General features: G+C 34.3%; 1 protein-coding gene across 5 annotated transcripts in view; it reads right to left on the bottom strand.

Annotated features, from left to right (window-relative positions):
* SIPA1L2 (signal induced proliferation associated 1 like 2) overlaps window positions 1-17372 on the bottom strand; it is a 147237-nt gene that overhangs the window by 54313 nt on the left and 75552 nt on the right. For all 5 annotated transcript variants that reach the window (XR_009969050.1, XM_062641710.1, XM_062641714.1 and 2 more), the window contains exons 6-9: window positions 15922-16096; window positions 10736-10839; window positions 4013-4170; window positions 1948-2524 (exon numbers count right to left, since the gene is read on the bottom strand). Coding sequence is in view for 4 of the 5 variants with exons in the window: in XM_062641710.1 (XP_062497694.1) it covers window positions 1948-2524; window positions 4013-4170; window positions 10736-10839; window positions 15922-16096 (1014 nt within the window). In the remaining variant the exon portion in view is untranslated. The remainder of the gene's footprint in view (window positions 1-1947; window positions 2525-4012; window positions 4171-10735; window positions 10840-15921; window positions 16097-17372) is intronic.

The raw sequence follows: 17372 nt of genomic DNA, 5'->3' as shown, positions 1-17372 counted from the left end.
CAGATGGAATTTTATCCTTATGAAACTACACAATATTCTTGGTGGGGGGTAAGGGGACAGACACCTTTTTATCATTATGTCACAATTACAGGATACAGCAGAATGAATGCACAAACCAAAGTATATGGATTTCCCCAACTCAAAGCACTCAACATCTCTTCTTCAAGTTAGCTAAATAGTCAAAGGTTAAGAGAGAAGAAGATAAAACATTCCTGTCAAAGATTCATGTATTCTTAATAGAAAAGATTCCGGGAGATCAAGTCTTCCACAAGTTTATCCCCTAAAAAGTGACACTACATGTTACATAGTAATGTCACATAAAACATGGTACTGCTCCACTTCTAAATAGATCATTCTGCTTATTTGGTTGCTGTTTCACTGAACGTGTGCCTACGCATGAACTAAGAGCCAGCTTCTCTGAATTCACTTAATACAGATGAAATTAAAAGACAAAAATCCTCTAAGTCCTATGAAGAAGGTGAATTTTTTTTTTTTAGTATACAGGCTTCGAAGGAAACTTTGTCTACTCAGATTCTTGTCTAGAGATCCATTCAGGGATTTTGTTTAATCTTGTATCACTCTGCCATTCTCTGATATCCTAATGATCAGACCACTGCTTTTTCTGTCCTCAAGAACAGCCCATCAAGTTAATCTACAGTTTGCTTTTGCTGCCCTTTCTACTTTATATCACTAGATATTCTCCCCTACAAATAGATCTGATTCTAGACTGACAAATACCAGCCCTTTTTTTAGTCCTGAACTGACTTCTTTCCATCCAAACCAAAAGCACAGTCTCTGCTTTTCACATCTTTGCTTTATCTGAATATTCAGATAGGTTTCCTATTCAACTGTGTGATTTAAACCCAGACAATAAAATATAGTTATTTCTTTGACAATCTTGTTTAGTTAGTCACTGGTTTTAAGAAATGCTTTTACTAGTGACTGAAAAGGGTTAATTATCTGGTCACTGAAGTTTGACATTACATCACAGTTTGAGCTTTCCTCTTCAGCATCTGCTGGTTGTTGACCTTAGCTGTGTTTTGAGTCACTTAAAAGGTTTTAAAAGTATGTAGATGAAGTGTGGAATCAGAGTTTTAAATGCTTTTTAGCGCTGTAATGGTCACTTCTGAGCTTCTGTATCAAAATGTAGAGCATGATATTGAACAATGCTAAATGTGACTGCAGAGCTAGGGAGGCCCTAAAACATCAGCTGCAATACAACTGTTTCAGTGTGAAAATGGTAAGTATAATGATTTCTTTTAGTGCCAGGCATTCTAATATAAACAATACTCAGACCATCTAGATAATTTAAATTAAGATCAAAGAGCAAAGTGTAACCACTTTAAATGCATCAACAATTTTACCTTGGAATTCCTGTCAGCTTGTTTGTACTGACTGAAATAGCTCCAGTACAGTTGTGCTAACAGTGTCATCAAGCGTTTGAAAAACTTTAGCTAGTCAGCTGTAAAAACTGGCATTAATTGGCCTAGTTCTCTTCACTTGCCACAGTTGCTCAGTGTAGAGGAACAGATCAGCAGAATCACTTATACAATTTATCTGCTAATGGGTTATTATAAAAATTTAGAGTATATTTTGTATATTTCTAAATTAAGGTATATTTCTACCTATAAAGGTGAGATTTGAGAAGAGGCTACAGCAAGACAGACAAAAGCTTATCTTTGCAATCCTGACACTGAAGCCATCTGTGGCCTTGGGCAAAGGTATCAGATTATTGGTTTCAGATTCCTCATCCCTGAAAATGGGTTGATAACACTTATCTCACATGCTCTTGTAAGGATTATTATTTGTAATGCTCTCTGAAGACTGAAACCACTCTCAAAATATAAACATAGAACATTTTTAATTATATCTCAAAGGAGATGTAGACAAGTAACTCTTCATAAAAAAATCTAAAATTTGGAATTCCAGTTTAGAAACTGTACTTACTTCAAGTCTTTGAACAATTTCTCTGATGTCTTCAGTACAATTATCTGCTGCAGACAGAAGAATACATTCTCCTCTTTCATAAAATATTTTGATGCTCATTAATCCAGAAGTCCATCCAATAACATCTCTGCAGGAGCAGTTAAACACAACATTTTTTGATTCCTTTTCAATCAACATGATAAATTCATTGGAGATTCCAAGAAGACATTCAATGTCAGCAGACTGGCCAAAATCTCGTGCAATCACATTCCACATAATTGCTCCAACACTGAATAGATGCGCATCTTTCCTTGGTTTGACTTTTTCCTTTTTTTTTGCCCCTAAAGTAATAAAGCTAAACTTTGCTGAAGTATCCACTGTAGCTGTGGTAACAAAATTTTCTGCCAGATCTTTCAAGTATTCTTGACGTGTCCTTGTGGCCATGGCTCGGAATTTTTCTGATTTATGTGCCGCATTTTCAGCATTAATAACTTTGGCTAAAAGGAAGTCCCTAAAGACGGCTGATTTGGGGAAAGTTACTCCTTTGGGAATGGGTGGACCAAACGGAGGTACATCTTTTGATCGTGAAACACCAACACTGGAAATAGAAAGAAAAAAATCAATGGCTAGTTCCTAAAAAAAGGTCAGTCTACTTACACAGTTCAGTTTAGCTTTGACATGCCAATTTTCAGATATTTTAAACACATCAAAGAAAACTGATTGGGTTGTCTGTTTTAAATTGGCTTTTTTCTTTTAAAGATACAAAAGATATTACAGATGTATCTTTGTAACATACAAACTATCAAGGATGACTTCTTAGGGTGTCACTGTCTGCTTTCTTTAATGGAATAAATATAAAAAAGCTTTGTGACATATAAATGAAAGAAGTTTTTTTAAGAATTTTTTAATGTAAGTGTGTAATTTTCAGTTGTTATTCAGTTGCATGATCTTAAAACTAGAGAAATATATAAATAAAACCAGAATTTATTTTAATCCTCAGACATTTTGCTGTAACAAAGCCTGAAGACAAAGTATTGGTCAAACGTGTCTAGAACGGGATCATTCTACACCTAAGTTGTACACTCTATGTTAATAAAGTTCCAAAATACTTGTAATTGTTGATATATGCAGTTCACAGAAAGATGTAAAATAGGAATATTTTCTCACTGAAAACTGATCCCTACATAATATATTTCAACTGAAAAAAAGATTTTAAAATACTGTACAAACTACATACAGCCACTACAAATTTGACTGAAATGCAGTTACATTTGGGATGACAGACAGACATAATTTAGTAATAAGACTGTAACTTATGAAATGTCATATATAATTAAACACAAAAGAGAAACTGGAACAAAATCAAATTGTAAAAGATAGCTTAAGTTCTAAATGACAGCTAAGAGACAGGAATGTGACCTGACCCCATGATGTACTTTACTTTCATTCTTAATAATGAACATGTAACGTGTATACATGCTAAACCTACACCATTAGGCTTCAAGTCCTTACCATTATTTTCACAATTCCCAATCAGTTCAGAACTATGCTTCCACCTGGTTACCTTGCTGGAATTCATGATGAATTCATGATGTAATTTAAATGGGAGAGTTGAGAGCATTCGAAATTTGAGATGTACTTATACTCCCCAAAAGTCCTCATTCTTATACTTAGAGGCCATGACTCATCCTGCAATCATACTGTCATACTCAGGGATTTATACAAGTTAATAGCCTTCTGAAATACTTCATTTTAAGTCACTTTCTTTGAAAAAGGAAATGTGCAATAAAAATTCTAAATTAATTCATATTGCTATGTCTGCAAATCTTACTTTTACTAACTTGTTATTTCCCAATTTTGTGCCCATAAATCAGCAACACAGAGCTCTGCACATAACCTTTTCAGTCTACAGACTGCCCCATAACCCTAGATATGTGCAAGGGAGACACTGGGCTTTCAAACTCAAAGAAAATGTAGCAGAAATTTTAAAATTGTATACATAATATTGCTAGGAAATACAAAATCGATGAGGCAGTTCCACCATAGTCTTAAAACCGAACTTAAATAGTTATAAGGCTCTACTCACCTATAGCACACATTTTCAGTGCAAGGATTATGCACTTTGACTATGACAAATACATGTTGAAAGTGGGAACGAATATTTTTTGGAGTAAAAGGAAGTGCTCCTGGCTCTTGGAAGACAATGGTAACTATGTCATTTCCTATATGCCTTTTCCTTAGCAGCTAGACAAGAAACATGCATTGAAAAATTAGTTATAAAAAAAATAAAAATCGCAATTTCTTCATTTTAGAAAACCAAACCAAACACAAACACACACAGAAAAACCCTACCACCAAAATAAATAAAGCTTAATTTTTCAGATTAATTAATCACATTTTGAATAGCTACAGATAACACTGCAATGCACTGCAAAAAGGAAAAGGAAATTGGGCTAAATTCACAAAAATACTAGAGTTCTCTTGCATCCCCACATTAGTTCTGCATAGTTTCTGCTCATTTCCCTTTTATCCAATGAGAAAAATACATTTCCTTTACTACAATACATCACTTTAGTAATAAAAAAAAGGGACATCACTTGACATTTCTTACTATTTACAGAACTGTCTCAGTTCTCTCTTTACAGAGTAAGATCTACTTCTATCTGAAAAATATAATTCTGCTTTTCTTTCTCAATAAATCTTCCTTTTCCATGTTGAATTTTTATTAAAAATTGTCCTTAACATTATATAAAAAAAAAAAAAAACAACAACGCAAACCCAGATTATAATGGATACTCATCACAAATTTTAACAACTGCATACTCGAGAAACAGATCTGAGACTCATGGAGAAACAATACCTACTAGAAACTCATTAATTAGAAACATCTAATTGGTAGCTTTTATTATCAAAATATATTGAAGGAATAATTTAAAGTACTAAATCATTGTTACAGGCTAAAAATTAATAAACACTATAAAACATGTCCAGCAATAAGGGACCACTTCTCCCTCTCCACCCCCAAAAACTCCGAGCAAATCAACACAGTAAAATGATGTTTACTCTCCTCACGGAAGTAGGTATCTCAAATTTTTAAACCTTTTTTCTTCAATACCTTTGCTTACAAGATATCCATGTATATTACCAGATGGAAAAAAAGCATCCTAGGATGTGCTACATTTTAAATATCCACCCAAAGAACTTGCATTGTCAACCAACAGCATACAGACACTTAAAGCTTTACCTTAGCTCATGTGTAACTAAAAGGGATACAAGAATAAATTTATTTGAAAACTTTATGACAGAACAAATTTCTCTATCAAGCTGATTTTACAGAGCACAGTCTTTCTAATAAAAGAGTATTTGTTCATATTTTTTCAGTTCCATTAAAACTTAGTATTTCAGATACCAACAAAAAAAGCAAAGTTATACATGCTAAAGCCTAAGAATCATGAGCGTGTTTCATTATATGTCCTAAAATAACACAAAGGATGGTATTCCAAAAGTAGTAAGAAGGGCCAAAGCCACAATTTTAAAGTAGTCAGTATATCTGTATTATTCTAAAAACAATCAACATCCCAAATGCGAATTAAGAAATAAGATTTCTAATGTAACTTTAAAACAGATATAAGAACAGAGAATAATACTTGGTATAAGCCATGTGGCTCAGTCAATTTTCCTTATCTTTAGGACTATAATCAAAATAACTGGCTATTTGACCAATTTAAGAGACACAGCCTGTTGCGTACAAATTACTATGTGGAACTATGTGTCAGGTGTACTTCAATTTGCTGAGCTCCTCAACCATACAATTAAATCATAGTAGTGAAGCACAAGTTCATGTTTAGAGGTTGTTATTATCTCATAGGTTGGAATTTACACCACAATTAATTTTTTAAGAAACCTTCCAATTATGAGGTACAAGGTGATTCATTTCTGTCTTTGTTATATAACTAACTGCCCAATTACTCTTTCTTGCCATAGTGGCTCATGCCTATACATTTCCCCAGAGCAAAACTGTAAAAATTAGAAAGCAATATCCTATTTAAAGTTAGATTTATTTCCCAAGACAATCACGGTTTCCAAGATTATTTTCTGCTTTTGTATTCCTCCTACGAGGCCCTGCTTGCCACCATAGGTTGCTTAAGCAAGAATAGCAGTCATTTAATAAGAGGTACATTTTAGAAATGTTTGAAATTTTACTAGTAAAAATAGGCTTTTCAAAATTATGGCAGTTTCCATATCCTATTCATAAAACATTTTTCAGGAGCTTAAACTGCTAAGAGGCACAAAAAATAGGAAATTATAAGTCAGGTCATCATTTTCAAGAACCTTACCAAACTTGTGGAGATCTTAGTGACTTCTTCAACATTTTAAAATAAAATCATTATAACACTGTTATAAATAACTGTCATGCATAAGTGGTCAGTGAACTTCAACACAATGTAAAGGCAAAGCACAGTTGTGGCTGAGTGCAGAGTATCATAATGCAAAGAACTTTAAAAGGGAAAAGTCTGGAACATGGAAAGAAGTGCTCTGGATAGGATAAAGGAATAGGAAAAGAATGATGCATTGAATGGAGAAGGAGGGAACACGCTTTCCTTGGAAATGTGAGGTAAGGATAGCATACTGAAAATGAAAAAGGAATTGAAGGAAACTGGAACTAAGCAAAAGAGATTTATAAGAGACCCCTCCCTAGTTTCTACTCTGTAACCTATATTTTCCTCCCAGCTTTTACCTTCTAGGGTTTTGGTCTTTTTTTTTTTTTCAGGTTCTCAGTTTCCCCTTCCTCTCCCATTTTGAGGTCTGCTCAGATTTGGGTTGTCTGTTGTTTTTTTTTTTTTTTGGGGGGGGGGTGTGTGTGTGTATTTTTTCTTCTTTTTTTTCCTTTAAATCTGCCTTTCTAACATTCTAACGTACTTTAAGAAGCCTCATGCCAATGCAGAGGACAATAGGAACTCTCGATAGGGTACACAGATTACAGAGGATTACTTACAGTAATGAGATGTCAAACACTTTGACATCATTCTAGTATCAGCCTAAATTAGCATGGCAGAATTTGAAATTGAACCCAATCAAGTACAATAAGCAGCCAAAAGGAAATCAGTGAAAATTTATGTAAAAATATAAGACACACAAAGGGGAGTCTGGTAAATAAAATATGTTAGAAAAGCAGAATCTGTTGGATTAAAAAATATATGCCAAATAATAGTCACTACATTAATTCTGAGATTTTAACTACTCAATTCTTAATTTCCAGATATGCATCTCTGAAGAAAAGTACTGTCTTAAAACAGTGTATTTACAGGTTATGCACAGCCATAAAAATCTACTAACTTCTGTGGAATTTCAATAGCCTATTCAAATTGTGAAACAACATGGAATTCTTGTTGAAGTAGCAGTGAAATTCATAAGCGAAATAGCAGAATATTCTTCATTCAATTAAACGAAATATTAAGTCACATAAGAAAAAAATAAAACTTTTTTTAGTATATTTCTATAATAAGTGGTTTGAAAAGTTTTCTTTTTCTTTTAGTGGCTAAGTTTTTAGCCACTACCAAAACCAGAAACAAACAGCAAAAGATATTTCACTACATCTGGTTAAACTGAGATTGGTATAACCATGTCTTGTTATCCCAGCCACTTTAACAGTAGCTTAAATTCAACAAGTTTAATTATAGCATATCTGATTTATTTTTAATTTTTCATCAAATTTTACATCAAACCAGGTGAAAACTGATTATCTGAACTGATTTGGACTGACCAGGTCTGACCACGTGTACACAAGCAGAGTGCAAAAAGTGCAAATGTGTGAACGGGAAATTAGCAAGGGAATGATTCGGAAAGGGACATCGCAAAGGTAAAGCTTAAACGGGAAAGCCTTGAACTATGATTTGAGAAAAGGCCAGTAAAGGAAAAGGAACTGGCCACACCAGGGCTGGTAGTCTCTTCTGTCCTTCGGAAGGAGCAGCTGACTTTAAAATTCCCAGCCTATGTTGCAGCCAAAGTGAAAATTACCTTGCTCTTTGGATCTCCTGCTGGCTCTAAAACTAGAGGGATGTCCTGATCAGGGACCAAGCAGGGCGTAGTTATGTCCTGGAAGAAGCAACAAACAATTCTGGTGTGGCCTATTCTTGGCTCACAGGTATTTGGAATATAAGCAATGCTCAGCGCTTGCTCACTGAAGGCTTTAGCTGTAGACGATGAAGAGTGACTCTATACCTTGGCCCAGTAATTACCAAACAAGGGATATGGGCACAGGATGTAATAATCTCATCATGAAGTACATACGCAATATGCTAGCAAAAAATAACTATTGAATGTGGGTCTTCATTGCTAACATAACCTAAAAGGAAAATTACCATGGTCCTTAACTTTCCCTCACTTGGGTATGTAGAGTTAGTGAGCCAAACCCTGAAGAAACAAAATTCATATGCCACAGCACCTGTAAGTCTCTCTCTTGAACACAATGGATTCAACTGCATTTGTGGTCTTCAGCATCTAAAATCTCTCAAGGAAAAGGACCTAATCAAATTTTTGTCCAAGCTTTTAAGAAATAACGCTGTTGATATATTTCACTCTTCAATAGCTATTTTGGAACTAAACTGTAATAGAAAAAATTACACCATGATTATTGATCCCTTTTGCACATTAAGGCTGGCTAAATTCTGATCATTTGGGTGTGCTTGTCATGTTTCCTTAAGACAGTGTCCATGCTGTGGAAATACTGCTAGATCTTAGAACCTTAAAAAAATAATGTGGTGGGTCTTCAGTAGGCATACTACTTGAACTGGAAAACTGCCACATTATTTTGATCAAAGGAAATCATGAATAACGTGGTGATTCCACTAAATATTGAACCTGTTAAAGTGACAAAGAAGACAGCTTACTAAAAACACTGTGGAAAGGACTGCTTGTTGCTGGGGAAAACCATGGAGTTAAAATTGGGGGATTTTGCTGTACACAAGAATCGGCACCTAACTATAAAGAAAGACACTTAGAAATGATGAGACTGAAAGGAAGGCACAGGAAGAAATGAAAGGACAGTAGTAGGGGGGTGGCTGAGCAACACTGCAGCGAAGCTGACAAACAGCAAACAATTATGAAAATTAGTGGATCATGGCAAGAGGACATTCTATTCTCACAAACAACGGAAAGTCATGAAAGACAACAACAAAAGTAATAAAATCCCAGTAAGGCCATATTTACTGTCAGTGCCTGTGATTAGCTATGAAAATATTTTTTTCCTTTTAAGACAAGCTCATTCAGTGTATTATACCTTCTTAATAGTGTACAGTTTTCCCTAATTACATGTGCTTTCCAGTCAAAGATTGTTATGATTGATTATACGGATAGAACAACTCCTAATGTGTTTACTAAATTAATCCTGTATTGTAATAAGGTGTAAGTGAAAGTTTAGAGAAGTGGAACCATCTCTAATCAGTGATGATAAGCAGACACCTTGATAGCTAGTTATTGGCACAGTTGAGTGTGTGCTGCAGCTGAATTTTGACTGCTCAAAGCCACACATTTTAAGGTATAATCTAAACATTGATATTATTCATAAGGTGAAGAATTTATGGCTTTTGATTCCTAATTTAGTTTCTAAACCCTAAGTGTAATGAAGCAAAATTTGCAGTTGTCTTAACTGTTCAATTGAAACAGTTCTTCAAACAGAACATTATGCACTGTTTAAAATACATAATAAATACATTATAAACTTTCTTCCATTTCAATTTTGATTCATCCTTTCTCAAGAATTTTAATATTTTCTTTTTTTCTGGCTGCTTTGACACATCTCTTCTTTCCACAAGACCTATTGATAGGGCAGACATCAAAGATACAACTCACACATGGTTTAACAATCAGTAATCACCTCTGGTATGCTGTGCAGTAAGAAAGTGAGATAGAATCTTTATTTCATGACAACCCTCCAAAATTACTGTAATCTTTGTATCTTTCATAGCAATGAGAGAATATTCTAAAACTCAATAAATCCAACACTTCTTTCTGCAGACATAGAAAAATGCAGATTAGTAGCTCAGAAAGTTACAAACTATTATCAATGTGACTTATGAGCAATTCTGCTTTAAGTGTTAATGTTGGCATATTACACCAAATGTGCTTGTACTTCTCAATCCAGTTGCAAGAAATATTTAAGTCAGTCAAGACATAGTAACCTTACTGGTGCACCACACACTTTGGATGCTGCACTGCTTTTTAGCCATCCTTAATGCTTTAAAGGTATCCTGAATTATTACCTAAACAAAGGGAATTCACCAGAAATAAGTACACTGCAGTTTTCTGCCTTTCCAAGCAGAAACCTTGAAGGATACAATTAAGCATTTATTACTAAGCTGACACATTAATAAACATTTTGAGATCTGTAACATAAGGATTAAGTGGAACAATTAAAAAAATCTTATTACATGCATATTTTAACCATAGGACTATTTTCAAACTTAATTCTATTCAGTGTTTAAAACATACATGATGTAAACCTAGTCTAAACTGAAAACAACTCATTCACCACAAGCAGAATTACTTTTTAATAGTATCATGGAATGGAGGAGATGATAGGATAAGTTTCTTAAAGTATAAAAATCCTAAGATTCCTAATGCCTTCTTTTTCAAGGGAAAAAAAATACATTTCAGTCATACTTCCTACAAAGCAACTCAGTTTTAAATCAGTATTACCTAAAAAAAACCCACAAAAACATCAAAAAAAAACAAAAAAACCCAAACCCAAACCCTTCAGTATCAAACATTTACAATGTAAAATTACAATGAAAAGTTAAAAAAACCATACCTGTTGCCTGTTACTGGGCATGTATGGAAGCATTGTTGATACATGAAACATTAACTCATAATCTTTATAGGTAGTATAGAGGGAATGAGTTCCTGTTGAATCAGCTGAAAATGAATTTAATTGCAGTAAGGTCAGTAAAACAAAACATTCATAGTACTTTCTAGAACACCACTCTTTGCATACTATGATTTAAATCTATTAATGCAATTTAAAACTTTTTTCAGTAGAAGAAAACTAGTTTGGATCATCTAAAGATCTACCTATTCTTTAGTTTCATATTATGAAATAGAAGGGTCCTGCAAGAAACTGCACAAGGAGTTTGCTCTCTATGAGGCCTAAATGATAGAACTTTGAATTTATTAGCATTTCATGAGAAAAAGAACTGTTAGCTACTTGAGTATAGTTTTACATAATACACATTTTCCTTTTTTAGAACACTAATCCCATACTTTACTGAAAATAAACTGACAATGCTACTTCAAATCTGACATTAAAACACATACTGCAGAACAGAAATTCTAAAAACATACATTGTAGTACAATGTCAAATGATTTTATTGGGGCTTTTCAGATCTCTTAAAATTATTAAAATAGAATTATAAAATATTTTGGGTTGGAAGGGACCTTAAGGCTCATCCAGTTCCAACCCCCTGCAATGGGCAGGAACACCTCCCACAAGGCCAGGTTGCTCAAAGCCCTGTCCAGCCTGGTCTTGAACACTTCCAGGCATGGGGCATCAACCACTTCTTTGGGCAACCTGTGCCAGCGTCTTCACAGGAGAGGTGCTCCAGCCCTTTCTTTTTCTTTTTTTTTTTTCTTGAGAGGTTTGTTTGGGTTTTTTTAGTTTTTATGTCTTCTACTTGGAGGTTTATTAATAGAGTTACCATTTCAGAATCTTTACAACAAATTAAATGAGTTTTAATCTGCAGTCAAATTCATCATTCAGAACATGATCTGAATCCATACATATTCACCTTCTTTAATATGTATGGATTATCTAAGTAAGCACAAGCAACTTTAAAGCAGGAGGTTGGGAACACACTAATGAATCAAAACTGTCAATTTTTCTTCACTTTTTTCCTGTTCACTCATTTTTTTTAATCTAATTTTATATTATCAACACCAATAACCATTTTCCAGTGTTCACTTGTACACACTGTTTAAGGTCCTGGGGTCTGGTTTTGTTTTAAAGAGTAACTGTATTCCAAAAAGGAATTGATTGGCCATGTTACTTCTCCAGCTAAAAGTATAGAAACATACAGTTAAGTATAAAACAGCAACCATACTGTATCTGCAGTCCTAGAGCTGAAAACATTTGTGTGTGTGTATAATTTTGAGCACATTCAAATTACAACAGGCTTCATCAGTTATGTTTGCATTCATTTCATTTCTTAATATTGATGTAATACATGTTACAGTTACATTAAAACCAGGGAGCATAATTTCCACTGAAGTTTCTTAACTAAATATTGCTTTAAAAAGCAAACATTACGCACTTCTCTTAAAATCTTTGCTGAAAAATATATATCCATTATAACCTTTTCATGGCATTTTATAAAGTTTTGAAGAGATAGGAGGAGAAAACAAATTATATTGCAGAATACACGTATCTGCCTAAACTACACTGATCTCAGCAACCCTACTGCCTGCATCCTTTTGCAATTACTTATTAAAGAAAGTTAATTTAGCTTGAACAGATACTGCACAAAACATTCCTTTAAAAACGCACTAAAGAAGGGCAGAATAGAGTTGGCAGTTAATATATTCCATATGTTCTTTACATCTGCACCAGGTCTGGCTTGGACGGAGTTAATTTCCTTCAAAGCAGCCCATTTGGTGCTTTGTTTTCTAGATGTGATCAAACCAGCATGGCTAACACACAAATGTTTTAGCAATCGCTGAATGGTGGTTGCACAGCATCCGAGATTTCTCTTTCCCTGGTGTGTATGCAAGGAGAGGGCAAGAGTTTGGGAGTGGACAGCTTAGTCAAATTGCCCAAAGATATATTCCATATCATATAACATCATGTCCTACAGTCAAACTGGAGTGGGGGCAGTTTTCCTATGGTAGCTGTTGCTCAGAGACTGGCTGGGCGTCAGTCTGCTGATGAGAGGTAGAAAGTGATTGCCTTTGCATCAGATGTCTTTGTGGGGGTGGGTTTTGTTGGTTGGCTGGTTGGTGTGGTGGTGGGCTGTTTTTCAGTGGGTTTGTTTTGTTTGGGGGGTGTGTGCATGTTTGGTTTTATTCCTTTCTTTCCTTCATTTACTGAACTGCTTTAATCTCAACTCACAAGCTTTTCTTGCTTTTGCCCTTCTGATTTTCTCCCCTATTCTGTTGTGGGTTGAGTGAGAAAGTAAGTAATGGGTGCGTACCAGACAGACAAGTCAACTAGCAACAACATTCTACATCTTATAGTCCATAAGAAATGCACCAATTAATCCCCTATCAAAATATTAAATAAACAGACCAAATTAAAACAAAAAGAACTTTTTAAAGAAAAAAAAACAAAATACAGCTAGTCAAACATTTGGGAATATAAAAACTGAGCACGAAACATTATGCCTACCAAAAATGTAGCTACTAGAGATGAAATTATTACACTATTCTGAACATGCAAGCAGTCTGATCAATGTATTATCCAATTATAAATATGACATGCTATACTACCCGTGCCATGCTATTTAAAAAAAAAACAAGTACGATGAAAATATTATAATTAAGACAGTATATTTCATTTAATATCAAACTGAAGACTATATCTTTGTGAACTCTCTTAATTCCTCTCTCTATGTTACAAACTAAGCCAACACATCATAACAGGTCAAATTCACTAATGACACACAGGCGTAGTAAAACATTAAAATGATGTTATCGAATGATACGTACACAATGCCAATCAGCAATGTACATTCATAGTGAAGCATGGAAAACGTAGAAACTGAATTTGCTTGGCAGACCAGCAAATATTTTCAGAGGCAAAAATTACTAGGTGATACTGGGACATGCTCTGATTGGGGAAAAAAGCAAAAACCAAAAAAAACCCTTACTCCTTTGAATTTTTCATCCCTATTTATCAATTCATCTCAGAAGTCTGACATCCACAGTGCACTAATAAGTATTTCTACACATTAATTTGAAAAATGAGTTATTATTCTGAACTGAAATAGGATGCAATAGTCTCTATCATGCCTGAATTATTAAAGTGAAACAAGCATGGATATAAGCGAAGCGGTAATAATGTTAATAAATGTGGTGCTTACACAGGTTGACAGAGCTACAGAATTGCTGTTTTCCTACCTTGTAAGTCAGAAATTAGAATCTGTCATAGGATTCAGCTCACTTTTTTCACCATTTCCTATCACTACTACAGATGGAAAATGGGAAAGATTTCTTGAATTGAAAAGCTGGTCTCCCTTCATTGTAAAAACATGAGGTTTTATCATCAACTTCACATATCTCAACTCCCTCTGGAGACTGGCTTAGGAACAACTTATCTTCACCTGGTACCAAGCACAACGTACATGCACTAGGTAGTTGCAAAAATTGTAATGTGAATCATTAAGTCTCTCTGCTAATGCTGTACAGGAGATGACAGGCTACCAGGGCACTGCCAGTTTGATAATATAAGAGAAATTCTTCAAATCCTTCTATAACTATGACACCAATCAGGGTTCAAATGTATCACTAAAAATAATAAAAATTTTTAAAAATCCAGTTTTATTCCAGTTAAATGAAGACTGATTTTGAAGTAGCAAAAACACTAAGAGATTCCTTAGAACTGGGCTGGGTTGGATAGATAAGTGGCAGGAGGACCAAAGAAGCAAATAAGAGGACTTTTTAATTCCCAGATCTCTGTGACTATCTGAAAGGCAAAATATCCCTTGCAAGGAAAGATCTTCCCATAATGACCTCTAACTACATCTTCCCAAGCTTCTTTCTTGGCAGTTTATCTGTAATAGTTAAGGAACTCTCCCATTTGATGACAACAGTAAGTAGAATTCACATACAAGTACCTATGCTAATTAATTCACACACAAGTAGCTTTGCTAATTAAAATATTTCTTTTGTTATCCACAGGCCATATACAGTACATTAAAATAGTTCTATTTTCAGGATGTAATACACAAGCTGCAGCAAAAATTAGGATACAAATCAAATCACAGAAATAGAGAATGGTTTGGTTTGGGAAGGACCTTTAAAGGCGATCTAGTATAATCCCACTGCAATGAGCAGGGACATTTCCAACTAGATCAGGTTGCTCAGAGCCCCATCCAGCCTGGCCTTGAATGTGTCCAGGGATAGGGCTTCTACTGCCTCTCTGGACAACCCGTTCTAGTGTTTCATTCTCATTGTAAAAAAAAAGTTCTTTAAAAATAGTATGTTACAATAAAGTAGATGAATACCCAAATAACCTTAAGACCACAGCTCATAGTGATGAGCTGTCAATATTCTGTTAAAACTGTATTATACTAAGTTAAATCTAATGGCAGTGAAACACAGTGCTAGTAAAGAAGAATGTCAACCTATCATTGACTTTAATAGCAACATCTGAGTTCCTATTTTTGCTACAAGCTGCAGCAAATGTGTACAATTAAATATTATACTGTTGCACTTAGGGAAACTGAAAGACCTGATGAAATGGCAGTAACAACACAGTGGTTAGGTAGATGAATGTTTCTCAACTGCTGAATGATACCATGCTTACTGTGCATGTGTGAGGAACTAGGAAACTGAGAGAACTTGACCCTCAAATATAAACATCAGTATGTACGTTGATTAAAAACCACAAAAAATTAATAATAATAAGGAAGGAAAACTGTCCTTTGTCATGACTCTCTATTTTTGAAATATTTTTTTTTTGCCTTTTTAAGGGTAAGATGTTAAAGTATAGCTGGGAAATTTTGAAATACATAAAAAATATCACTCACATAGTATGATTTTGACTGAGTGCACACAAATGAAATAAGTTGTTTTGATTTTCAGCTCTACTAACGCCACAGAAAAAGTAAGTAAACTTTCAGACAAGGTGTGATATATGCTTTTATCATAATGTTTCATCTTCCTCATTTACCATATAATCTTACTAATCAAAACCCAAAGTCAAGAGCATGAAAGGACAGGACAGGATGTGCAGTAGATCAACTGAATAATTATAGTTTCTGCTATAGATTGGAAATGTAACTTACTTTTATTATCTAGCTGAGCCCTGTATTTACTAAATCCTTTTAGCCGTACTCTCTGGCCCAGAAGATCAAGGAACTCTTCAAAAGCCGGTCCTGCCATCTCATTGTTATACATTTCTTCCTCTGTGCTTTGGCCTGCTTTGCAGTAAAGGATACCAATTTTATGTTGAAAACTCAGCTGAAATAAAAAACATAAATAAAGGAAAAGAAAAAATACAGAAGCAAAGTCAATAACAGACCAAATATTAACAAATAAAATATTAACATTGTTATATTCCCTGGAGAAGATAGCTGAACATGAAAAAAAAGTGTTCTTATTTGGGAAACTAAGTCACCACACAAAGCAACCAAAACCAAAATAACCCACAAAAGTAAAATCCGCAACAACCGTCTGGAAAGAAAACTGGGTTGACATTATCCAAAGATAAAAGCAGCCCATGAAGGCTTTTGACTTAGTTACCTATAAAAGCACTCTACTGCACGTTACAGTATGAGAAGTTTTAGTATAACTATCAACTTTTTGTATAACTGAAAATTTTCTTATAACTATCTTCTCTCTCAGACTCATAACAGTGAGCTTATTTTCCCTTATTTCTACCACTTAAGTTCAGTGCAGTTCAGTTAAAACAGGCCCTTATAACAGTAACGTCTGTTAAGTGAAATCTTTTGCTCTCCCCATAATATCATCCATCGTTAAAAAATTATTCCCTATTTTCAAAAGTATACTTCAAGCTAGAAAACAGATTTTGTTTAGTTTTGTTAAAGAAACTAAATATCAATTCTAGAACATTAAAAAAGAGATAAATTATTCATATAAAAAACTGTATAACAACTAAAAGAAGTATAAAAAGAGATTATTATTTCTTGAGTATTGTCTTATTTTCTTAGCTTTTATGCATACTTAAGATGACAAACAGGAGAATGGAATAGTCCTATTATTCTTAACTGACACGTTTTAGAGCTTCAGAAATGACAGAGAACATCAGTCACACACAAGATCAATTCTGTTGCTGCAGACTTCTCTTAACCAAACTTCAGGATTACAGTCTAAAGTGTGCTTTGCAAAGACGGTATATATTCCTATTACAGCAAAGGTTGACAAGAACAGTCTGCTTCACCTTTCTCATACGTAACACATGGTCTGCCATGTTAAGTATAATGTAAAACTACTGTACCATAGACTTGTTATTGCATCAACTTTTTACCACAATGGTTGGGATTTTTTGAGGAAAAACTACATGATGAGAACACTAAAAGGTTGATTCAACAAAACCTACTTATATAAAAGAAGAAAGTGTAAAAAATACCATTCCAGACTTCAAATAATCCTTAACCTTCCCTCTTTGATAAATGCTGCATTTGTCCATTTTAAGTGGAGAGTTGTATGTAAGGGAGCTGGCAACAGTCAATTAAAAATATAAACAACACAAAACCAAAAGCAAACCCAATAAAAC

The sequence above is a fragment of the Pezoporus occidentalis genome, unplaced genomic scaffold (genome assembly GCF_034315485.1).
Source record: "Pezoporus occidentalis ecotype Australia unplaced genomic scaffold, CSIRO_AGI_Poc_V1 ctg7, whole genome shotgun sequence".
In the NCBI taxonomy this organism is placed as follows: domain Eukaryota; kingdom Metazoa; phylum Chordata; class Aves; order Psittaciformes; family Psittacidae; genus Pezoporus; species Pezoporus occidentalis.
Note: the sequence above shows the minus strand (reverse complement) of the source record. Positions and strands in the feature narration are given on the sequence as shown.